The 22,277-nt window shown below is 58.8% G+C and overlaps 7 protein-coding genes across 7 annotated transcripts in view; 4 read left to right on the plus strand and 3 right to left on the minus strand.

Annotated features, from left to right (window-relative positions):
* The window catches only part of CHLNCDRAFT_54861 (expressed protein), a gene marked incomplete at both ends in the record, with an annotated part of 561 nt that extends 370 nt beyond the window's left edge, over positions 1–191 (plus strand). The window contains one exon of the mRNA XM_005843832.1: positions 73–191. Coding sequence (XP_005843894.1) covers positions 73–191 — 119 coding nt within the window. The remainder of the gene's footprint in view (positions 1–72) is intronic.
* A 2,205-nt stretch (positions 192–2,396) lies between these two features.
* CHLNCDRAFT_27579 (hypothetical protein) lies at positions 2,397–3,009 on the minus strand (the record flags this gene model as incomplete). The annotated part of the gene is made up of 3 exons (XM_005843895.1): positions 2,397–2,479; positions 2,599–2,704; positions 2,929–3,009. 3 exons carry the CDS (start codon positions 3,007–3,009, stop codon positions 2,397–2,399), a joined length of 270 nt encoding a protein of 89 aa, XP_005843957.1.
* A 489-nt stretch (positions 3,010–3,498) lies between these two features.
* Positions 3,499–6,987, minus strand: CHLNCDRAFT_48339 (hypothetical protein). Its single transcript, XM_005843896.1, has 14 exons — positions 6,892–6,987; positions 6,659–6,792; positions 6,527–6,542; positions 6,178–6,345; positions 5,909–6,066; positions 5,668–5,762; positions 5,486–5,550; positions 5,277–5,348; positions 5,074–5,182; positions 4,787–4,941; positions 4,492–4,647; positions 4,260–4,389; positions 4,070–4,162; positions 3,499–3,923 (listed from the first exon to the last, which is right to left on the minus strand). Exons 1-14 carry the CDS (start codon positions 6,976–6,978, stop codon positions 3,868–3,870), a joined length of 1,494 nt encoding a protein of 497 aa, XP_005843958.1. The 5' UTR covers positions 6,979–6,987; the 3' UTR covers positions 3,499–3,867.
* A 6,677-nt stretch (positions 6,988–13,664) lies between these two features.
* Positions 13,665–15,776, plus strand: CHLNCDRAFT_139754 (hypothetical protein; the record flags this gene model as incomplete). The annotated part of the gene is made up of 8 exons (XM_005843833.1): positions 13,665–13,684; positions 13,795–14,197; positions 14,336–14,437; positions 14,605–14,736; positions 14,936–15,048; positions 15,158–15,227; positions 15,346–15,486; positions 15,630–15,776. 8 exons carry the CDS (start codon positions 13,665–13,667, stop codon positions 15,774–15,776), a joined length of 1,128 nt encoding a protein of 375 aa, XP_005843895.1.
* Positions 15,777–15,860: 84 nt separating this feature from the next.
* On the minus strand, positions 15,861–18,103 carry CHLNCDRAFT_32928 (hypothetical protein). Its single transcript, XM_005843897.1, has 10 exons — positions 17,906–18,103; positions 17,663–17,782; positions 17,409–17,495; positions 17,178–17,298; positions 16,989–17,038; positions 16,765–16,888; positions 16,539–16,673; positions 16,341–16,430; positions 16,107–16,249; positions 15,861–16,014 (listed from the first exon to the last, which is right to left on the minus strand). Exons 2-10 carry the CDS (start codon positions 17,767–17,769, stop codon positions 16,005–16,007), a joined length of 867 nt encoding a protein of 288 aa, XP_005843959.1. The 5' UTR covers positions 17,770–17,782; positions 17,906–18,103; the 3' UTR covers positions 15,861–16,004.
* Positions 18,104–18,334: 231 nt separating this feature from the next.
* CHLNCDRAFT_139756 (hypothetical protein) lies at positions 18,335–20,859 on the plus strand (the record flags this gene model as incomplete). Its single annotated transcript, XM_005843834.1, has 5 exons — positions 18,335–18,541; positions 18,637–18,786; positions 18,921–18,955; positions 19,108–19,185; positions 20,658–20,859. 5 exons carry the CDS (start codon positions 18,335–18,337, stop codon positions 20,857–20,859), a joined length of 672 nt encoding a protein of 223 aa, XP_005843896.1.
* A 199-nt stretch (positions 20,860–21,058) lies between these two features.
* Positions 21,059–22,277, plus strand: part of CHLNCDRAFT_59796 (hypothetical protein) — a 2,078-nt gene continuing 859 nt past the window's right edge. The window contains exons 1-5 of the mRNA XM_005843835.1: positions 21,059–21,101; positions 21,397–21,480; positions 21,604–21,667; positions 21,863–21,954; positions 22,054–22,171. Coding sequence (XP_005843897.1) covers positions 21,072–21,101; positions 21,397–21,480; positions 21,604–21,667; positions 21,863–21,954; positions 22,054–22,171 — 388 coding nt within the window. The 5' untranslated portion in view covers positions 21,059–21,071. The remainder of the gene's footprint in view (positions 21,102–21,396; positions 21,481–21,603; positions 21,668–21,862; positions 21,955–22,053; positions 22,172–22,277) is intronic.

Genomic DNA, 22,277 nt, shown 5'->3' on the forward strand with positions numbered 1-22,277 from the left:
TGCCCCGGGCCCGGGGGGGCCCCCCCCCCCCCCCCCCCCCCCCCCGCACACAATCAATCCATCTCAAGCAAGCCTGCAAGGCTGCAGAGGCCAGCGCCGGGGCCAAGCTCATGAAAGACGGCGGTGAAGACGGCCTGCATGCCAAGCTGTTTTTTGAGTTTCTGGAGGTAACTTTCCCAGGGGCGGCATGAGATTAGACGGGATCCAGAAGCCAGGGGTCACGGGCCCTACCTGTTGCAGTGATAGCACCGTGCTAAGCCTGCCGAAGCCCACTGATTCACCATGTGCTGCTCCCTCGCTATTGCACCAGCAGAAGGAAGACACGGGCATCGCTTCTGGCTCATTTGCTGACTACTTGCAACAGCGCAGATCCCTGTCGCCCGACACCCTGTTGATTGAGGCAGAGTCGGAGCTGCTGGAAGAGGAGCAGGTCAGGTGGCAGAGCTTCTTGCAGGGTGTGTTGTCAACAAAGAGGTTGAATAGCCCAAGGTCCAGCTGGGACGTTTCCCATCTCGCTTCTCAGCCGGGCACCTGACAGTCTGATGCTGCCCTTCCCGCGCGCAGCCTTCGTGGGGACAGCCTGGTGAAGCCCGCCTACAGGCGCATGTGGGCAACTTGCAGCAGGGGCACCGCTGGTGCATGGTCTTGGCACGGGGCGACAGCGCCGTTTGGGGTGCGGAGCACCTGCTGGCTGCACTAGAGTGCTGCGGTGTGGATGATGCACGCATCGAGATTGAGGGTGGCAAAGGCAAGAGCCGCAATCGACTGCTGAACAGAAGCGCAACACTAAATTATGCCCTCTCCTGGAAAGCAGAAAGTACATAGGTAGCACCTTTTGTTGCTGCACGAGATGCAGAGGTTCCTATTGTGGATGGCTCGGCATTAGGGTGGGCAACGGAGGTGCAACGTGCTGGACTTCGCGCAGCTCCTGCTGCGGCAAGCTCTGACGCTGTAGTACCCAGGAGAACTCATTCACTGTGCCAGGCGCGCAGGCACCACCTGCTTGACTGTGTGCTGGGACTGAACATGCCAGGCTGCCAGCATGAGCTGGGAATGCTCTGGGCTGCAGGAAGTTACCGTGCGAGATGGCGAGGCATTCATCACCTACTACCCTGGGCCATCTGCGCGCGTGTCGGGCAAGTTCCTATCGTTTTCTGCGGCCTCTTGGCTCCTTCTTTGGTACTAAGCTTATGTGCACAGTAGGCACAAGTGCCCCGACCCGATTTTAGCCCCCCACCCACCCCACACCATCCCACATTACAAGTTACAAGTAATCGGTCCACCCCCGCTCCCTACCAAGCCACTGCCCGTGTGCAGTTGGTGTGGACTGCTCGGCCGCGGCCCCAGTTGTTGGGCGACAATGGTTCACTTGGAGCCCAGAAGACCCAGGGCATCACGGCAAGGACCACTTTTGTGTGGCGTTGGCCCCAGCGCGAACTTGTTACCCATCTGCTGAGGTATCTCAATCTGGACATGCTGTCCTGGTGGGGAACGATTTGGTGATGCGTGCTGTTGAACACTAGCAGCGATGCAGGTACTGCATTGTCGTCCTGTTATCCAGCCTGCCCGCTCACCCATTGTGCAGACTGTGGAGGCCCTAATGGCAGTGGGCCTATTGCAAGGCGGACCCGATTATGTGAGCTTGATTGGCAACAAAGATGATTGGTGCGCTCGCTGCTTCTGTCTAGCACTGGCGATAGAAATTCAAAACAAAATGGCAGCACTGCACAGTCGCAGGCTGTATGCCAGCTGCATGTTTTTTTCGAGGGCGTATCAGGCCCGCCCCCGCGTGTGGCTGTGATATCATCCTCATCGTGCAATGCACAACAAGTTCTTTGGCTTCGCCATGCAGGATGGATGCCACCATGGTGCGCTTCCCAAGCGATGAGCCTGCCCGCCATGCTGCCGTCGACCTGCTGGTAAGCATTGTTACCATGAACTTGGACCTTCCAGGCTGCTGTGTCAGCAGGATGGATGCCTGCTGGCTGGCAGAGGGCCCCGGTGGCTTCTGTCTGCACAGACCTTGTGACTCGTCGTCTCTCTTCTCATACTGTTTGCAGGGCGACCTTTCGCTGCTGGCGGGTAAAGGCGGTAGGGGGCTGCCGGCAGGACACATTGTGGCCTATCAACCTTCCCATGCCTTACAGGCAAAGTTTGTACACACCCTTCACCTTGCCATCGCAGACGGGGTGGCACGCTGAAGCTGCACACGCTGCCCTGTCCCCCAAGCCTGTATTGAATGGGCATGGCGGGAAGAAGTATGCGACTGCTGAGCTACGAAGTTCTGTCTGGCTGCGTGGTTTGTGAAGTTTGTTTGCACCTGTTACTTCCAGGGTGACACCTTTGGCCAGTGTGGGTGAGTTTTGAGCAGTGGAGCAAAGCAGCCCCACGCCAGCTCATCCGCTCTTGAAGAGCAGCACAGCCACAGGGCCCAAGTAGAAGTAAATGAAGTGCTTGGTCTCGTGGGTAACATAGGATCCTGCACCGCAAAGATTGGCAGCCCCGTGCTCAGAGAGTCCCGCGAGGAGCGTGTATCGCTCTGTCTGAACGGCCAAAAGCTAGTTCCTACACCGGTTGGTTGGCCGGTCGGCAGCGCACCAAAGTTCCGGCCCACGATGCAGTGCCAGGTTGGGTTGTGCTTGGAGTCAAACTCCTTCTTGATGTAGGCCGCCACATCCTTTTCTATCGTGAACTTGTCCAGCGCCTGCGTGGGAGCAGAATGATGCATTATGAAGTCGACAGGTGGGCGCCGGCGCCGTCCGCCTGTGCACCGCGCTGGTTGCCTGGGTGCCCTGCTCGCCCAGGCAATTCCAGGCGGCCGCGCCACTTCCTGGCCCCGTTTAGCCTCAGGAGGTTTAGGTAGGTGGCAAGCAGCGGGCGGGCTGTAAGTTTGACTGGCCGGCGGGGAGTTGACTGCGGCATTGCCACCTGCTGCGCCGTCGCGATTGCATCCTGTTGGAGGTCTTCGGCCATGTCCGACGACCTGACGACGGGCTTGCGCTCCGCCATGCTGCACAACGTGAGGCGGAGGTGCCTAGTACACGACCCTGGCTGGTGCAATGAACGAGCCTGGAACCCGATTGAACGCGATATGAGAGACCTACGTTCTTCGTGGAAGTACAGTCGCGGGACAGATTTGGAGCTCTCTCTCGACGAAGATCCCTCTCTCCCCAGCAGGCTACACGAGCGCGGGCCCAATTCGCATGAAAACTGACATGCATATGCATGGCTTATCATGAGGAGCTGTAACAGGGAGTTTCTGCTGCGAACGATACTTTGATACTTCGCCTGTGAGCACCACCTGTCACTACCCGCCGATGCATGGGTCCCGGAGCATGTCGCCGCTGCATGCTGATTTCGCCCGACGCGATAGGCATCAGCTGAATGCATTTCATCTAACCACGGCTGTCGCCACCTGCGTTGCTGCACATGCCCTTTGAAACCACACGCTGATGGGGCAAGCCGCTGCCTGCTTCCACTTTATCAGCTGCTGCTGTTCTCGCTTGTTTTGCACCATCGCTGGTAGCGCGCGGGCAGGGGCACCAGCGGGCAGGGGCGGTTGCCATTAGCATGCCTAGGCCTGGCCGGGCCCCAAGGGCTCTGCGGGCGCAGCAGACTAAGTTCAAGGGGGTTAACATGCAGGTGTAAGGGCAGCTGAAGATAGCTACGAGGGTCCTCGATGGGCATGCGCAAGCTGCGGCTCTGGCCTTTGCAAAGGTGGGCGGAATGCTCAAACATATGCGCCTGGCCAGGTGAAGAGGAGCATGCCAAAGTGGAACCTGAGCTTGGTCGCCCGCCCGCCGCCGCCGCCGCCGGCGAGGGTGCGCCGCTGTTTGGTTTTGGAGGCCGTGGCCCGCCGACTTTTCCTCATGAATGAATCGCCTTCCCAAAAGCTGTGGCAATGGCTGCTTCCTTGACAGCCTCTGCACCCCATCAGCAAGCCAATAGATTGTCAGGGCTGCTAACGATGCGGGACATGCAGCCAGCGGCAATGCCTGCTTGACTGCCTGCCTGCCATCCAAACAACATCCTGCATGTGCTGGCAGCAACGGCGCAATTGCCTCCCTACCCGAAAGAGTGGGGTGGCCATGGCAGGTGCGCGCAATGTCCTCGGTCGAGGCGCCATACTCCATGGCCAGCACGCATTCCGCAATGAGCTCGCCTGCGCAAACCCCAGAAACGTCGGTGCCATATTGAGTGCCACTTGGATCCTGTCCCCCAGCGGCTGCCAGGGAGCCCTGTGCCATGCCACGGCTCGCCTGCATTGGGCCCCATTATGTGCGCCCCGAGAATCTTGTCGCTGGCGGCATCAGAGATGAACTTGACCAGTCCCTCGGTGTCGTCCACACTCCGCGCGCGGCTGTTGGCCATGAAGGCAAACTTTCCCACCTGCAAAATTGTGAAAGAAATGGCATCCCTCGAAAGAAGTGTTGGCCACCAGACGCACGGACTGAGAGGCAACCATGTGCAGGCTGGGCACATGCTGCGCTCCTTGTAGTTGATGCCTTCCGCCTTGACTTGCTCCTCGGTCTTGCCCACGCTGGCAACTTCTGGCCAAGTGTACACAATCGAGGGTACCGTATTGTAGTTCACATGCCCGCTGCGCCCCGCCAACAGCTCGACGCAGGCCACGCCATCCTCTTCTGCCTGCAGGATTCACAAAGGTAGAGAGGCATTGCAGGGCGGGGACAAGGGTGGCCGGGGGGGGCCAGGGGGGGCGTGGTCCAGTGATCACGGCGACCCATAGACTCGACCTCGCCAAACGTAGCGATCACCCTGGGGATACCTTGTGGGCAAGCATGGGCCCTGGGATCACGTCCCCGATGGCATAAATGCCGGGGGTAGTGGTTTGGAAGTGTTCATCTACCACAATGCTCCCACGGGGATCTGTAGATACACCAACGCCCTCCAGATTCAAGCCCTTGGTGAAGGGCCGGCGGCCTGCACGGCCAACAGCAACGGTCAGGCAGGCAGATAGGGCAGTTCGTGGCCGTGCATGCAAGTAAACAGGTGAGCCTGCGATTGATCTGACGCCATCTACAGCCTGTGGCATGATTCAAGTGCCATGGATACCTGTGGACACCAGCACGACATCCGCAGTCATTGTCTCGCTGTCGCCATTTCCTTTGGATGGCTGCAGCTCCAGTCGCACTCCCGCTCCATCCGCCTCTGCGCTGGCCACCTGTAGCAGACATACGAACGTGAAGCGTGGGGAATCGCGATGAAAGGCTTGTATTGCAAGGTTGATGCTGTGTGGCAATTATTGTCCCACACACCTTGGTGCTCAGCTTAAACTTCAGGCCCTGCTTTTGGAGCGAACGCTGGAAGGCCCGCCGCACCTCGCCATCCTGCACAGATATGGGCACCGTCACTGCAGAAGATGCTCTCGCCATAAAAAATGAGGAGCAGGCTCCTTCAGCCTGACCCGGCTACTGACGGCTGCGGGAAGGAGCAGCGCCTGTTTTCTGAGCATTCCAGGGCATACCATGGTAGGCACAATATGGTCCAGAAACTCCACCACTGTTACCTCCGCGCCCAGACGAGCCCACACTACGAAAGCGCAAAAACAAAGCCTCAAAGGAAACAGGCGGCAGCGGGGCAAACAGAACAGTCGTGCCTCAATGGGTAGCACTAGCGCCGTGCTGTCTCTCATTGATCATCACCTACCTGACCCCAGCTCCAGACCAATGTAGCCGCCCCCAATTACGACCATGCTACCCGGCACTTGCTCCAAACTCAGCGCCCCAGTGGAGGAGACAATGCTGCAGCACAGCAAGCCAGGCCGGGGGCGGCGGGGTGGGGTGGGGTGGGGTGGGGGGACTTTGGATGACGACCAGGGAGTGCACTCAACCTAGCGTAGCGCTGTGAAGCAGGCTCAACCTCAGGCTGCTGGCAGGCGTGGTCGCACCGGCGCTCGTCAACGGGCACTCCAGGCAGCGGCGTGACCTCCGAGCCAGTGGCAATGATGACATTCTTGGTGGAGACCATGGTGGTGCTTCCGCTCGAGGTGCTGACTTCCACCTCTGTGGCACTCTTGATCTTGGCCCACCCCCGAATATACTCCACCTGAATGTGTGCAGGGAAGGCCATCCAGCCGTACATGCAAGGTGGCAGCCACACTCGAGGGAAGACCACGCAGCGGGCACGGCGGGTTGATGCAAGGAGGCACACACCAACCTTGTTCTTCTTGAACAGACCCTCGATGCCCTTGGTGAGACCGTCGACCGCTGCCGCTTTCTGCTGCTGCATTGCAGCCACGTCCACCGCCAGGCCGTCGACCAGCACTCCGTGCTTCTTGAATGCATGCTTGGCCTCCGCATACATGTGACTGGATTGCAACAAAGCCTGGATACCCGTGTGGTTGGGGAACGTGCAATCGTGCGTGTGTGTGTGTTTGGTGGGTGGGTGGGGCAGGGGGCAAACAGTGCATGACTGCCGAGCTGCATTCCACACGTCTGCCCCGCCACACATCCTACATTGTGCACCACCCCTCAGTCACAGTGAAAGGAGCCCAAGAAAAAGTCACCTTGGACGGAATGCACCTGCAGGGAAATGGCATAAAACAAAATACAAATGTCTATCGCAACCGCTCGCCGGAAGGGAGAACAAGTTGCGATTAGGGCCTCTAGGGCGTCTAGGGTCTCGAGGGCCGCCTTACCCCACGTTCAAGCACGTGCCTCCCAGCGCGCCCCGCCCCTCGACGCAGGCCACCTTCAGCCCCAGCTGTGCCGCTTTGATGGCGGACACATAGCCTCCCGGCCCTCCACCAATAATGACGACATCCTTGACGCCCTGCGGTGGTTGCAACGGGTTTCAGGGGCATCGCGAGTTGCGCGAGACATGATCGGGGCGTGCCCATAGGTTTCCCAACGCTACCGGGCTTGTCCACACCTGATCCGCCGCTACAGCAGCTAGGCCCCGAGCAAGGGAGAGGTGTGACCCTAGCCCAACGACACGACGCTGAGCAAGCGACAGCATGGCTGTTAGACTAGCGCACGGCTTACAAAACAGACGCGTTGCACTCATAATGAGTAACTCGCTGCCCGCGGTGTACTGCCTTTGCTGAACTACACCTCGCTGCGGACCTCAGGACAAAACACACGTTACTCGGCCCGGTTCGACGTGTTGTTGCGATGTGGGGAGCGGCCGGAGGTCTGGTCGGCGTCGGCTTGGACGACGACACCATCGCCCGCTTCCTGGATGATCTCGACGATGGGCTCTCGCTCCAGGTGCGAGCTGCTGCAAAAGAACCCGCCGGGTGCGGGAAGGGGGGTGGCCCTTGGACTTCATGGAACCATGGAATCATTGCAAGCTCTGGTTTACAGCTGGTGTGCTCAACCCGCTGCCCAACGTTTGTGTGCTCAACCCGCTGCAGGAGCCTCCAATTCGCTCCATGGAGCCGCCAAGACTGCCCCGTGCTGTGCTGCTTGCCGGCGTGGTGTGGCGAGGGCCACCCTTTAATGCCTTCAGCGATGCCTCCGTGTGGTGAGTGTACCTCTGGCGAGGGATGCCGTTGCTTTTAATCAAAAGGGGCAGCTTGGTTTTCGCAAGAATGATGTCTTTTTGGGTGGCTGAAGGTGCCGCCCGACCGGTGGGATGTGGATATCGGGTGGCTGGGAGAGGGCTCCTTGCCCAAGCGATTTGGTAGCATTTTGGAGGGGGCCGAACTGTTCGACTACAAGTTCTTTGCTCTTTCCTCGCAAGAGGCATGCTGCTGCCGCTGAAAGCTGCTGTACCCACTGCATCACCCTCTCGATGTGCCCCTCACGCTCGCTCGCTGCCGAGGACTCCCCTCCACTTGATGTGCACTCGATGTGCCTCGATGTGCCTCGATGTGTTTCTCACGCTCGCACATCCCAACCCCCGCCCCTGGTGACTCCCACAGCATATTCCATTTGTTGGCCCATGTGCAGGCCACTGCCATTAATGCCCAGCAGGGCTACTGGGAGGCGATGGCACACCAGGCAGTGGCGCCAGGGAGGCATGCGACGACGCCAGGGCAGTGGGGGCGTGGGCATCAGCTACAACGAGTACTACCTCAACTCTGCACATCAGGGTATGTCAGCCTACACCGCTACCAGTGGCATGCTTTCAGTGGTGTGCGGACGCATCTCATTCACCCTGGGACTAAAGGTGAGCAGTGCCGCCTAGAGGACGCGAGCATATCGTAAGTGGGGTCCATTGCGCATGCTTACTGGCAACTGACAAGAGGCGGTTGCAACGGCATAACTCCCGCGCGTGCTCGTGACCCCTCTCGCCCTGCCTGCCCTACAACTCCCGTGCGCGCTCGTGACGCCTCTTACCCTGCCCACCCTTAATGCCAAAAATCAGACTGCCCTGCTTGTCCATTGTTTTTCATGGTCCCAGCGTGAGCATCGACACTGCGTGCGCTTCGTCCCTGGTGGGCGCCCATCTGGCCTGCACATCCTTCATCCCCGGCGGCTGCTACCGCTCACTAGCAGCTGGCGTCAATCTGACCATGTGTGCCGAGACGACCGCTGTGCTCAGCAAGGCAGGCATGCTCGCTGGCGACGGGCAAGACGCTTGATGCTGCTGCTGATGGCTACATGCGCGGCGAGGCGTGCATAGTGCACGTCTTGGAGGCCCTTGCCCGCCTCAGATGGCGTTGCAGGCTCGGTACTGCTGCCGGCTGCCATCATCCTCGGCACTGCGCGGAGCAGCAGCTTGACAGCTCCCAACGGGCCCAGCCAGCAAGCTGTAGTGAGGGAAGCGCTGGCGTGCAACAGTGTGGCAGCCTCAGACGTCAGCATGCTGGAGATGCACGGCACAGGTACCGCTTTGGGCGACCCCATTGAAGTGGGCGCGGCATTTGCTGTGTTTCAGGTGATCTACCTGCAAGACAATCACCTGGCAGAGGCAGGGTACCGTGGTCTTTTAGCTCCCACACAACTTAAGTTTTTTGCAGACTGTTGGCAATCATCCATTGGAACTTCAAGCTGCCAAGTCACGTGTTCTACACACTGAGCCTGCTGCTGGTGCCGTGGGCGTTGCTGCCCTTTCACTGCACTTGGGTGAAATGGGCAGGTGTGAGCTGTCAATTTCTTTTTGACTTCATGGATGCTGGCTACCACCAAACACAAATCTATATAACTACTCCATCATATTCAGTGATGGATACATATCTCACTGCTATCATCAAAAACAAAGTTGAAGAACAAAACAAACTCGTCACGATCACACCTCATGTTTCATTGCCTGCAGGCGTGACATCCTGCACTTGCGCACAGTCAACCCCCACGTGAGCAGTGTGCTTCAGAGCTACGCTCACCAATCAGGTACTCGCGGGTGGCTGGCGCGCCGACGAGGCGCCCCCGTGCTTCATAGGTAGGTCGCTGCTGCACAGGCCCGATATGCGTTAGTCGTCACATAGATGGATTGCAAAATGGAACCCGAGTGTTGGGGTACCGGAGCGGGTCCATTCATTCTTACTGGCCTGACGAGTCCCTTGTTTGCAGCACCCCTGAGATGCATGGCAGTGTAAGCTCCTTCGCATATCAAGGCACCAACTCGCACGCTGTGCTAGGTATGACATGCCCCATGTCTTGTACCGCTCCCCAGACTTGGTTGTGGCAGCGCAGGCGACTGTGGTACCAGATCAGCAGTTACCCACTGCTATCACAGTTCAGCCGTGGCCAGTCAGGCACAGCCACTGCCACGGCACTAGCAAACATTCGCATGCAGTGCAGTCTGCAGCGGCCGGTTCTTTCCTACCTGTTGCAGCACAGCGTGTGCGGCCAGGCACTGGTGGCCCCCACGGTGCTGTTAGAAATGGCTGCTGCGGCGGGCCAGCTCCTGTGGTCACAGGAAGAGATAAACAATCCAGTGGCACTACCGCTTTGGTCATCAAGCAACCGGCATTGCTATTGGATGGCACTGTTAGTCCCACGTTAAATTGCGACATCAGCCCGGCCAGCGGTGGCATAATAGTTGGCAGCGGGATTCTGCCCAGTGGGGAAGCAGCTGCTCATATTCACGGGCGCCTGCAAGGCATTGACACTGCAGTCACCCGGCTGGAGGTTGACGTTTTGTCAGTTGATGCTTGGTTGCTGGAGTCGCAAGGGGCAAACCGAGCAACCAACCTGCCACCCCACGGCCCAACTGAGTTGAATGGGATGGCATCCCTGTTCAATCCAATAGACAGAAAGAGAACCTGGGCACTGTTTGGTTCAGGCTGTGTTAAAGAGCACCGTAACAGCAGTTGCTGGATCCACCCTGCTGTCGCAGACGCGTCGCTGCAGTTAACAGCCACGGTTGCGTCACAATCACAGATTAGATCAGTGGGTGGAGCAGTGTTGGCAGCGTGCGGGGCATACGCACCCATGCGCCGACTGGCAGCTAGTAGCGCTGCCGTAGGAGCTGCAGTAATGCAGGATGGAGGGAGTAGCAACACATGGCTCCTCAGTTTGAGGCAGCAGTTGTTAGCAACCTTGAGCAATCAATTTAAGGCGCTGAAAGCAGCGGAGACCCCTTCTACATGGAGTGGCGCTGTATCACCCTGCGGCGTGCAATTTGGGGCGATGACATCTGCTGATTTGGATATGAAGCCAAAAAATGACTATACAGGGTTCTGGAAACGAATGGAACCCAGAAGAGCAGACGTACGGTAAGCAAGATCTGTGGTCATGTGATGCTGTCAATCGTGCCATATATCAGCCCAGCAGGACAGGAGCATCACTGAAATGTCGCCATTGCTGGTGAAACCGTTGCAGTGATTCAATGTGGCTGCTAGTTGGTATTGACGATGTGGCACTTTCATCGATTTGCAACGTTACAGCTGCTGATGACGTGCACAGTACGAGCTTCACATACTGGTACACCCCCATATGGATGATACATCGCCCAACTGTCGCCTCTGAGCTAGTTGGAAGTAGCAAGGTTCACCTGCATGCTCTGATGAGCATTGCGACAGCGGACCATATTCTCTGCGTGGAGCCTGAGCATTGGCATAACCGTGTCGACCATGCCACACTTTGTGGAGTCGCTCCAGCTTTCACGGTGTCAAAACAAACAGCATCGATATCAGAGAACGAGCAGCATTGGCAGCAGCTCCTGTATGTGATTAGCTTGGCTTGGGCTTACACATCGAAAGGCATGGCCCAACACTGCAAGGCATCGTTCATCAGCCGAGGACTGAGGCACCTGCCGGGCTGGTTTACCTGCAACACCAATTTTTCGTCCACATCAGGGGCAGCACTAGGCAGCCTGGCCTGTGGCATCGGCAAGTCGCTGTTCATGGAAAATAGGAAGGCCTATGGCATAGCATTGACCTTGACAACTCTGGGACACATTTGAGCACAGCACTTGCACTGGCTGCTTCAGCACAGCGAAGAGTACTGCTGTGCAGTGCGTGGTGGTCAACTCTTTGCGGAGCGCCTGTTTAAGCATTATAGAATTATAAATTCACCGCCGCCACCTTCATCGCCGCCGCCCTCTCCACCTCCTCCCTCCCCACCACCACCCAGCCCGCCTCCACCCAGCCCGCCACCACCTTCACCGCCGCCGCCCTCTCCGTCTCCTCGCTCCCCACCACCACCTAGCCCGTCTCCACCCAGCCCGCCACCTCCTCTCCTTCCATACGTGGAGTTAACAATTAGTACGAGGTTTACCGGCAACGAAACATTATTCGATCGCTTTTCGAAGCGCTGAACAGCGCTAAACACACATCTGCAGAGGATATTGTTAAAACTGGGTCAGAGCTTCCTTTGTGCACTTACAATCGATTGATTTGGTTTTGGGCTGGTAGACTCTACTTGAAAAAATCTCAATTGTGTTTCACTCTTGGCTGCAGCCGCCCATGAACCCTTCGTGATCACCATAAGTGTACAAGAACCTCAGCTTGTCACAACGGACAATCCTTGGCTGTTCTTATCTTCCTTACACCTCCAGCAAAAAGATATCCAGGCCGCGCTGGCCATATTCACCGAAGTAAACACCGTCAGCTCGCCGTGGCCTCATGGATTGGCAAGTGTTGCCAGCGCAGGCGCCACCTGGTACGCAGGATCACACAATATTTGCTTGACAATTGTTCCATAAACCAGAACGCTTCAGGCGGAGTTTGAGACCACGGCTGTCATACGTTTCCTCTTGCAGGGTAGTTGGCTAAGAAGCCACATTAACATATTTTTTGCCCATTGGGACCGATCCATGAAAAGGCTCAAACTCCATTGCAACTTGAAGTTGACAGCCAAGCAGATGGCTCCACTGCTTAACCAGCAGGGGAATCCCTCCCATGCACCTGAGCTGGCGCTCCCAATTTGTCACTACACACCAGTTGCACGCTGAACAGCCGTGAAGGACACTGTTTGGCCCAACCTGGCCAACGCCTGCACTGTCGAAGCCATCTGCACAGCCGCCTGCACTTGACTTGCTCGAACGGCGCCGCTGGTGCCATCGATGCCAACCCATATTGCTCCATTGCACCCAAAAATGGCTCTAATACCTGGAGTTGGAGCGGGCAATAGTGATGTAAATGTGCGCCGTTGTGAACACACCCGTAAAGAAACTGTGCATTGGGCTTCGGGTGAGCGGGGTTTTGTTCAAGTAGCCCACATATCCCCTTGCCACACAGGTGCCACTGCCACAGGCTGCCCGTCCCACCATTTGCATTCCAACGATGGACATGCTTGCGCTGAGGCCGCACCAAGGCTGCCGGGATGTCAACAAGCATGCCGGGGGGCAGCTTGCTTGCCACAGCGTCACGGACATGGAGTTGCACCTGGCCATCGGCACGGACGGTCTGCACCTCCGCCTGCACACCCTCAAAGAACGCAGCTTGGTGGCCTTGCAGCACCAAGGGAGGCACGCAGCATGCAGCAGCTGCCCCTACCGCGATCAGGTCCCCCTCCACCAGGATAGAGCGCGCGTCCAGAGCACCCACAGCTGCCTTCCGCACCGCCCCACCAGCCGTCGACAGCGGCAGGACTGCCAACGTTGTGGCCCGGATGTCCACCAGCCAGCGTGTGGGCTCCACCTGCACTGTGTGCGTATGTCTGTATGCCTCCGTGCAGATCACTGTCACATGTCTCTGGGGAAGCGTGATGGGCAAGACCACGGTGGGCAAGACAGGAGAATCTCCGCCCAAACCCATCCCACAGACACTGCACCGGCACCTGCACAATTCGCCCCACGACGACGTGGCCCACAGCAGCGGTGTAGGCCCCCGCCAGCGGCTGCACCAACACCAGCTGGTTCCATCGCTGCACCCTGCCGCATCGGCTGGCAACCAGGCTGCCGTGCCGTAGCAACGTGCCGTGGCCGCGCAGGACAGTGTCAGGGGCGTGCGCCTCAATCACGTCGCCAACGCAAACCTCCATGCCGGTGTTCCGGCTGGCTATTTGCAGATCCACGGGGGCACCCGGGCTCGGAATTGCCGGGAGAAGGTGATCTCTGTCGTTGAAGAAGAAGAAGAAGAAGAAGAAGAAGAAGAAGAAGAAGAAGAAGAAGAAGAGCTGTGCCACACGTCCACGGTGAACATTCAGAGAGCTGAAGTCCAGCCGCAGTCCTGCAGCTCGTACTGCCTGAACCATTGCCCCGGATGGAGAGGGAGGAATTGAGTGTTCTCTCTCTGTCTGTTCTTCAACCTGTGCAAGCCGCGCTCACTTCAAGCTGGACGCCTTGCTCGGCGTGCCAGTGGGTCCAATAAAATGAAGCATCGGCAGCAACGGTAAATTTGGGGGCTGCAGGGCAGCAGGCGAGGCGTCTCAGCGGGCCTAGCTGGCTGAGCGGTTCGCTTGTGGCCGCGGCAACCACAGCTTCCAGGCCTCCCCCCTGCAGGTATTGGGCGGGCAAGCGGCCTGAGTGGGCAGAACAAGAGGCAGCAGATGACGCAGCACCCACTAAAGAGGCAGCGGAATTGCCTGCGACTGTGCCGGACACCGCAACGGCGACTCGCGCAGCTGACCCCAGGCTGGCACGCCTGTTGCAGCAGAGGCAGCCGCAGTTGGGTCACCGTGATGCGAGCGTGGCGGTGGTGCTGCGAAGGCGCCGAGCGTGCTCTCCAGACGCCGCCGATGCCAGAGAGCTGCCCCAGGCCGAGGCGGCTGTTGCAGGCGTGCCGGTTGCCGCCGACAACGAGGAGGAGGAGGACGAGGAGGCTATTGCGAGGCGCAGGCTGGCGATCCGTGCACGGCAGCTGGCGACCGCAGCAGCAATCGGGGCTGACAGCGCTGAGGAGGAGGTGCGAGAGCGTGGCCCCTGTGCACTGCACCATTTGTGCGTGGCCGCCTTGTAGACGTCGTCGCCACTCCGTACGGTTTGTACACCCGCGTGCAAGCATATGCACGTGTTGAGGACGGCACGTGATTGCTTGGTGCAGGGCTCCGAGGACAGCTCTGAATACATGACAGGCGATGACAGCGAAGATGAGCGTGGTCCAGTGATGCTGAAGCCTGCTTTTGTTCCCAAAACAGAGCGAGAGGTGAGCATGGCAGGATGCTGCTGGTGACGTTGCAGCCGCAGCAACCTGTGGTCTCCTCCTGGGCTGCTGGACTGTCATGCGGATCCCTAACCCATGCCCCCCCCCCCTGGTTTGGCAATTCCCCCACCACCGTGCCGCCCTTCCGGCTCCTTACCTTGGTGCTTCAGACGTTGGCAGAGCGGGAGGTCCTGCTAGCACAGTCGGAGCAGACAACCAGGCAGCAGGCCGAGCAGCTGGAAGACCGCAAGCGCCAGACCCACGCGCTGGTCACGCAGCAGCAGGCGCAGGATGCGCCGCAGGTATGCCAGGATTTCCAGCACTTTTTTTACTTTTTTTGCATTTTTTTGCGGCAGGGGATCTTGTCTTTCCATTGTGGCCCCTCTGGCTGCCACTCTTGGCGGTTCACCATAGTCGTCAATAAGGGCCAGCAAGGGGCAGGTATAGGGCAGGCAATGGGGAGTGACTGGCGGTGGGTGGCTTACTGCTTGCATGCTTCAGGATGCACCCACGCAATATGCTTCTGACTTGAATACGGATGACGACCAGGAGGATGAGGTTGCACAGTATGAGGCTTGGAGGGAGCGGGAGCTTCAGCGCATTGCACGTGACAGGTGTGCATCGCATGCTGCGAGGGCTTCCCGATATGGCTCGTCCTTGCCATGTCTGCGAGTGCAAACATGGGATTAGAAGCCACCTTTGCTTTGGCTGTTGTTTTCGCAGGAACTTGCGGCAGGCGGGTGCCAAGGCAGAGGCAGCTTTGGCAGCGCCCTCCAGCGTGCCAGCTGCCGCGGTTCCGCCGCCAAAGAAGAAGTGGAAGTTTTTGCAGGCAAGCTGCTATGGCGATCAAGTGATGGTTACTCCCCCTGCCTTTGCTTATACCGAAGGCATGAGGCATCGTGTTGTTGCAGAAATACTGGCACAAGGGAGCATTCTTCCAGGGCGAGGATGAGGCAGGCGACAGCATATTGGGCGACATCCTTCGTCGCGACTATGATGCTCCGACCGGCGAGGACAAGTTTGATAAGCAGATGCTGCCACAGATTATGCAGGTGCGCGGAGCTCGGTTATGCTGGCGTCACTGTATTTGTTGAAATTCAACCACTTGGGGCCACTTCATGACAGCCCCGTCTACCAGAGTCTCTCAGTCAACGTTACTGCACCTTGATGCTTTGAATCACCTTGTTGTCTGCAGGTCCGCAACTTTGGAAGACGGGGCCGCACCAAGTGGCAGCACCTATTGGCTGAAGACACGATGCAGGCAGCACCCGCGGCAGAGGCCATCCGTCAGCCTCGACAGCAGCGCCAGGATTTTGACAAGCCCAGGCAGCTCCCTACTTGATCAGCATGTGGTGCATTTGAACAAGGCCTGTAGCAGGACAGATGAGGCGCCCTGGACACAAATGCCAGATTGGACAACTACCATGCCGTCGAATCATTGACACAAATGCCAGCCATCAGTTCGTTGCGGACACACAACTGGCCGGAGCTCATCAAGGCGAAGAGAACTTGGGGAGAGAAACATGGAGAGACACTCGGGGTGATCGAGATTTTGGAGGCAAACAGTTGTTCAGGAGAACCTGCACAGGAGGAGGCGTGAGGGAGCCTCATCTGCCAACTGCCAAGGCGTGCTGAGCTTTGTGTGTCCTCCCTATCGCGGCCATGGACTCACCAGGGGTGCTCAAGCGCTGCACGTGCTGTGATGCGCTCGGAGGGATTGTACCGCAGTAGCCGAGCCAGCAGGTCAATGCCAAGTGGATCTAGAGTGGGCACCACTGACTGCAAGTCGCGCGGTCGCCACTGAGGGAAGCAGTCCTGCATGCATATGCGCACGAATGCTGGCTGAGCCTGGGGCGGTGTCGCAAACGAACTGCAGCAAGCAAGGCACCTGGTCACTTTTGCCCACCTTGTAGTCAGGAAGCTGCGACACGCCTGGCCAGTTGGCCTCCGACGGGGTGCCAAGCACCTGAAAAATTTTGTACAGCTCGTCAATTTCCTACATTTGTTTGATGGCAACGAAGCGACTGCGTGGGGATCAGCGCCCCTGTGGACCCAGAGCGGCATAAACCCCCCTGGCAGACCCCTGCCGTCAGCCATTGCGCACCGAGTCGCCAGGAAACAGCGGCTTTTGGTTGACCATTTCTGCAAAAATGCAGCCTATGCTCCACAGGTCCACGGGGGTCGAATAGTGCTTAATGCCCAACAGAATTTCTGGCGCGCGATACCACAGCGTGATGACCTGCATGTGGCCCCTAGCCATGGTTCCGGCTCGGCCACGCTGCTCGAGAGATGGGTAGTGGTACGCAGATCGACAAGTCAAAGCAATGTACCTCGTGTGTATACTGCCTGACAGGGATGCCAAACGCACGTGCCAGCCCAAAGTCCGCCAGCTTCATGGTGTTGGTAATGCGGTCGATCAGAAGGTTTTGTGGCTTCATATCGCGGTGTAGTATGCTGCAGGCAGCCCAGAACACGCACCCAGACGCACAGCTGCAGTCAGAGATGGGCAGCGACATCCCAATGATGCTGCACGCTACACACAGATGAATCATACCGGTGCGAGTGGCAGTACGCTATTCCTTGCAGCATCTGGTACAGAAAGTGCTGCAGGAGCACAGTCGAGTGCCAGGGTACATTCAATGTCTACCCATTACGGGGAGGCTTGCAGCGCAGTGCAGGTAGTTGACGCTCGCCCAGCAAGCACAAGCAAACTCAGAAAAGCGCTAAATTTAAGCTGCCGCACCTTCACCACTGTCTGGTCCAGGTACACCTGCGGATTGGAGTCCATGTGCTTCTTGAGGTCCACGTCCAGGAACTCAAATACCAGGTACAGCTTGCGGTCCTCATGCACAACATCCTCCAGGCTGCAAGAGACGGGGGTCGAGAGCATTGAAATTTGGCTGAATTTCCTGTGGTGTTCTCCCCGCACACATGCAAGACAACCAAGGAGTGGCAACAGCGGCAGCAGTCTCACCACACGATGTTCTCGTGGTTCAGCTCTTTCAGCAGCGAAATTTCCCGAATTGCGGTTGAGGGCACGCCCTCTTCCTCCTGTTCCAACCTGCAAAACCACCCATCACGCCTTGAGAGAAACTGGAAGCTGCCATCTCTTCCAAGGCTAGCTCGCAAGCAGTACTTGGAAGCAATTCAAGAAATAGGCCCAGCAATCCGGTTCTGGAACTGCAGGGAATGCTCACTAGAGCACCTTGCCCCCCCCCACCCCCCCACCTGATTTGCTTCAAGGCCAGCACCCGCTGCGAAACCTTGTCTTTTGCCTTGAACACCACGCCGTATGTACCCTCGCCGATGCGACCTAACGTTTGATAGCGCTCCATGGAGCTGAAACAGCTGCGAGGGAGCGTCACGGGGATACGCTGCCAGGACTGCCCAGTGCCCAGTGACTGGCGGGAAGCAGTAGGCGGGGCAGTCCATTGGAACGCGGCGCATGCAGCTCACTTTGACGGTTGCTACCTGTTTGGTCTTGTGGGCGTGCAGTGAGTGGAATGGGACGGGGAAGCGCAAAGGCTCCCTCCAGCGCAAGCTCGTTCAAGGGCTGTGGGAGATTGAGGACGAAGCAGACAGGCCCTGTGCTCGCTGGCGAAGCGCAATCGGCTTGAGTGATCGCGTCAATCCTCTAGTACCGAAGAGCAGGCCGGCAAGGCAGCAGGCAGGTTGACCGACAGGGGGATCAATCAATGACGCGGTGCATGAAGGACTTCAGAAAAAACAAATCAGCAGTACGGTTGCGCAGTACCAAGTCGGGCAAGTGCACCAATGCAATTACAGCCGCGCCTCGAATTGCAGCTGCGCCTCCACCACCTCAAGCGGCGCCAACTACACCGCCAGGCAGTGGACATGCAGCAGCCTGCGCGCCCTTGCTGGCCCTTCAGGCAGCAGGGCATGCAGCTGATCGGCGCCGTGAGCAGCATCGACGTCTGCGGCGCCGCACCGCACGACTACTGCGTCTCGGCGGGCACGCGGTTGCACGTGTACAATGGCGCCACCTCCGCCGCCAAGCGCCAGTTTGGCCGCTTCAAGGACAGAGCCTACAGCGGCAGCTTCCGTCAGGATGGCAGGCTGATTGTGGCGGGCGGCGAGGACTCTGTGGTGCAGGCACGCAGAATGGGGTGGCCCCGCGGGGCTGTTGAGGCACGACGCCAGCTGGACACCTTCATAGACCTGCCACGCAGAACTGCTCGCAGGTGTTTGACTCAAGCAGCAGAACGCTGCTGCGACAGTTCAAGGGGCACAAGGCGCCGGTGCACGTGGCCAAGTTTGCAGAGGGCCAGCATGTCATAACGGGCGGCGACGACGGGCTTGTGGCGCTTTGGGACGTCACCTCGGGGCAGCAGGTGAGGGCCGAGGCCTCAGCTGCCACATCCAGTGTGGCAGCAAGCAGTGCAGCCCCTCTTGCCTGCCGACTCAGTGCACCACAGTCCATGAACTTGTTCAACATGCATCCCTCGTGCCCTACTGCCTGGCGCAGGTGTGCACCCTGCGTGGGCATACCGATTACGTCCGGTCAGCAGCTGGCAGCCCAGCTAATCCAGATGTGTGGGCAACCAGCGGGTGCGGTGTTTGGTTCCCCCTGTGTTGTGTCTGCTTGCGCCTGAATTCTCTTGGGCAGCCACACACAGCTTGCCGGCAAGCCACGCCCCTTCTTGGACCTGCAGGTATGACCACATCTGCAAGCTGTGGGATGTGCGGCAAAAGCGGTGCCTGGCTGGCGTGGACCATGGGGCACCCATTGAGTCCGTTGCTTTCTTCCCTTCAGGTGTGCTGCATCTCGCCGACATGGAAACTTGTGCTGCAGCAGACACCCTCCCCCCCCTGGCACGACTGATTGATGTGGAGTGTGTCGCCAAAGGGTTGCTATTGGTTGCGAAGATAGCAGCACTGCCTCGGCCTGGCCCCTTGTGTGTTTCAGGGGCACTGCTGGTGACGGCGGGCGGCACAGACATCTGCATTTGGCAAACATTGGGCAGCGGGCGGTTGGTGCAACGTATTACGGCGCACCAGAAAACAGCGACCAGTGTGCTAGTAGCACCAATTTTGGGGGCAGAGCCGCACGTAGTATCGGCTGGCTTGGATGGCCACATCAGGGTAGGAGTATTTTGTTGCCGGCGCCAGCACCAGGCGACACTGGCGGCACTGCAGGACATTTTGGGGCAGCTTACTTCTGCCACTGTGCTCCCTGGGTCCTTCTGTGGCCAGCTGCAATGTTCTTTCGCGGGAGGTTGCCATCATGTGTATAGGCCTGGCACAGTGCGAGCACAATGCAGAACCACACCGCTGTCAATTATTGCAGGTGATTGACGCGGAGACTTATCGGCCCTTCACTGTGCACAAGTACCCTGTCCCTGTCCTCTCCATAGCCGCATCCCCCACTGGTGACCTGCTGGCTGCCGGCATGGCTGATGGCACGCTGTCTGTTCACCGTAGAAGGCATCAGGGATCCCCTGCAGCAGAACCGACACGGTTGCGGTACGGCCTTACGCCTGGGGCAGTTGGCCCAACTCACGCCCAGGCACACCTTGTTTTGCCATCCTGCTGAGTTTTTTGCCATCAGCCGGCACCCATCAGTGACAACACTCGTTTTTCCAACCCCGCCAGTTGCAGCGAGCACATGATGGCGTGCACCCAGGTTGTAGTGTTGTTTCTATGCCTGCAGGTGGAGGCCTCAGCGCGTGGTCGGTGCACGTTCGCACTATGCGGCTCCTAAACTGGGGCAACGGCCCCTACACATGGATTCCGCAGTGGCCGCGCAGTCAAAGGTGAGGATTTCATTGCTGGGCCGCTGTTGCGACGCTATGCCCCTCCCTCCAAGCTGCCCCTGTGCACCTCAGGAGCCACTGCTTGTTGTGCCCTCGGCATGGTTTGATACCGGCTGAATGAATGGTTGCCCGCAGGTTTCGGTACCCCGGCATGAGGAGCTGCTCCTGAAGTTTCGGTTTTCCGACGCATTGGATGCTGCGCTGGCGACCCATCAACATGAGGTTGGTTCCATTGCATGAATCCTGCGATAGTACCATGTATTGCAGAAATGCCGGCTGCATGCTGCCAGTGTGAGGGCGCATCCAGCTATGTTCAGGCAACCGCTGCATGCTGCACCGCTGCAGATTATAGAGAGCGTGGTGGAGGCTTTGTGGCGACAACGCGCGCTGGAAGCCACGTTGGCTGCAGCGCCCGCACAGCTTGCGGCTGCCCTGCTTCAGCACTGCAGGAGCCAGCTGGGCAGGCCACTCTACGCCAGGACTGCCATCGCCATGGCCGAGCGCCTGCTCAGTAGCTGCCCCGCCACGCTCGATGCGGGTGGCGTGGGGCTGGAGCACCTGGAGCGCTTGGAAGGGGCGGTCGCTGAGGAGCTGCGAACACAGGAGCAGCTCATGGGGGTGCAGGGCATGGTGTCCGCCCTTGTTGGCTAGCGCAGCAGTGGCATGGGGGCTTGATGAGCCATAGACTTTAAATGAAAGCAATCGTAAGAGGTCAAGTCAGTGAGATTGTGAGCTTGCTGGTAATCACTCAGTCCACTGCTTTGACCCAACTGGAGGTGTCCCCTTCCAGGGTCAATGGCCTGGGCCACGAGCCTTTCAACGCGCCCCCGCCTGCCCAGGCCTCTTTCAGACGTCCACTCAGCATGGCATCGGCTGTGAGCAAGACCAGAAAGGTGGGGAGCTGCACCGCGCAGCCGATGCGGAGAGGGTCGCCCGTGCAACCAGGCTTCGGGCTAGCTCAACACACCAAAGCAGCACTGATACAGCACACTTATTCAGCCATGCGCTTGCATGACGAGCGACATGGTGGACGGGCCGCCTGGGGCCTTTCTGCTTGCGCACAACACCAACAAGCGGAGGCAACGACTCCAGTGTGCAAACCAGCGCAAACGATGGCTTCAGAGTGCAAACCAGCGCCGCCGACGCGCAACGAGCTGTACCGAGTGCCGCTCCCGGCTGCAACTGCAGGCCGTGGCCGATGGCGTGTTCTACGCCGAGCTCAACGAGCTGCTGATGCGGGAGCTGGGTGGCGAGGGCTACTCTGGAGTGGAGGTGAGCGCAGGGCGCGGCTGGGTGGGCGCGGCGGTGACGATCTTCCTTTTGGCGCGCCACTGCTCCGCATACAAGGCTTCAGTCGGTCAGCCCCACCGGCTCTGCTACTGCCGTGTATCGCAGGTGCGGGTGACGCCCATGCGCACTGAGGTCATCATCCGCGCCACCCGGACTCAGAACGTGCTGGGTGAGCCAGAGGCGCCTGTGGGTTGTGGCACGCGGCTGGGGCCTGGGGCTTGTGGCACGCGGCTGGGTGCCGAACTGGCATATCGCTGCTGGGGCAGCACAAAGCGCTGCAGGCAACATAACTGGAACCCTGAAGTAGTGGGGTGGCCACCTGGCAACTGTTGAGTTGTGCTCGTGGCGCACTTGTCCCTTGCAGGCGTCAAGGGCCGCCGCATTCGCGAGCTGACCAGCGTGGTGCAGAAGCGCTTCAAGTTCCCAGAGGGCTCTGTGGAGCTGTATGCTGAGAAGGTCGGCGCAGCAGCAGCTGTGCAGGGCTGCATTCCAAGCCCAACCCACTTGTCATGAGCACGCCGGGAAACCCACAACAACCCATCTCTCCCCCTTCAGGTGGCCAACCGTGGCCTGTGCGCCGTGGCCCAGGCTGAGTCCATGCGCTACAAGCTGCTGGGGGGCCTCGCCGTGCGCCGTGCCTGCTATGGCGTACTGCGCTTTGTGATGGAGAGCGGTGAGTGGGTAGTGGCTGTCGCGGTAGTGGTAATGGCATAGAGAGGGGTAACGCCAAGCAAAGTTATCGAAAGTAAACCGCCGAGTAGAGGTGGTGTTGAATAACA

This window comes from Chlorella variabilis (genome assembly GCF_000147415.1).
Source record: "Chlorella variabilis unplaced genomic scaffold CHLNCscaffold_26, whole genome shotgun sequence".
NCBI lineage: Eukaryota > Viridiplantae > Chlorophyta > Trebouxiophyceae > Chlorellales > Chlorellaceae > Chlorella > Chlorella variabilis.

What these genes read in the sequence shown, in the direction of transcription:
- CHLNCDRAFT_48339 (XM_005843896.1), bottom strand. Translation starts at nt 6,978, where the DNA reads ATGCTGTCGCTTGCTCAGCGTCGTGTCGTTGGGCTAGGGTCACACCTC. An exon ending in GTCTGTTCAAGAAGAACAAG is followed by an intron (nt 6,067 to 6,177) that starts GTTGGTGTGTGC and finishes GCACACATTCAG; the next exon opens with GTGGAGTATATTCGGGGGTG. An exon ending in CATAATGGGGCCCAATGCAG is followed by an intron (nt 4,163 to 4,259) that starts GCGAGCCGTGGC and finishes GGGTTTGCGCAG; the next exon opens with GCGAGCTCATTGCGGAATGC.
- CHLNCDRAFT_32928 (XM_005843897.1), bottom strand. Translation starts at nt 17,769, where the DNA reads ATGGAGCGCTATCAAACGTTAGGTCGCATCGGCGAGGGTACATACGGC. An exon ending in TGGACCAGACAGTGGTGAAG is followed by an intron (nt 17,039 to 17,177) that starts GTGCGGCAGCTT and finishes GTGCTCCTGCAG; the next exon opens with CACTTTCTGTACCAGATGCT. An exon ending in CGCAGCTTCCTGACTACAAG is followed by an intron (nt 16,250 to 16,340) that starts GTGGGCAAAAGT and finishes ATATGCATGCAG; the next exon opens with GACTGCTTCCCTCAGTGGCG.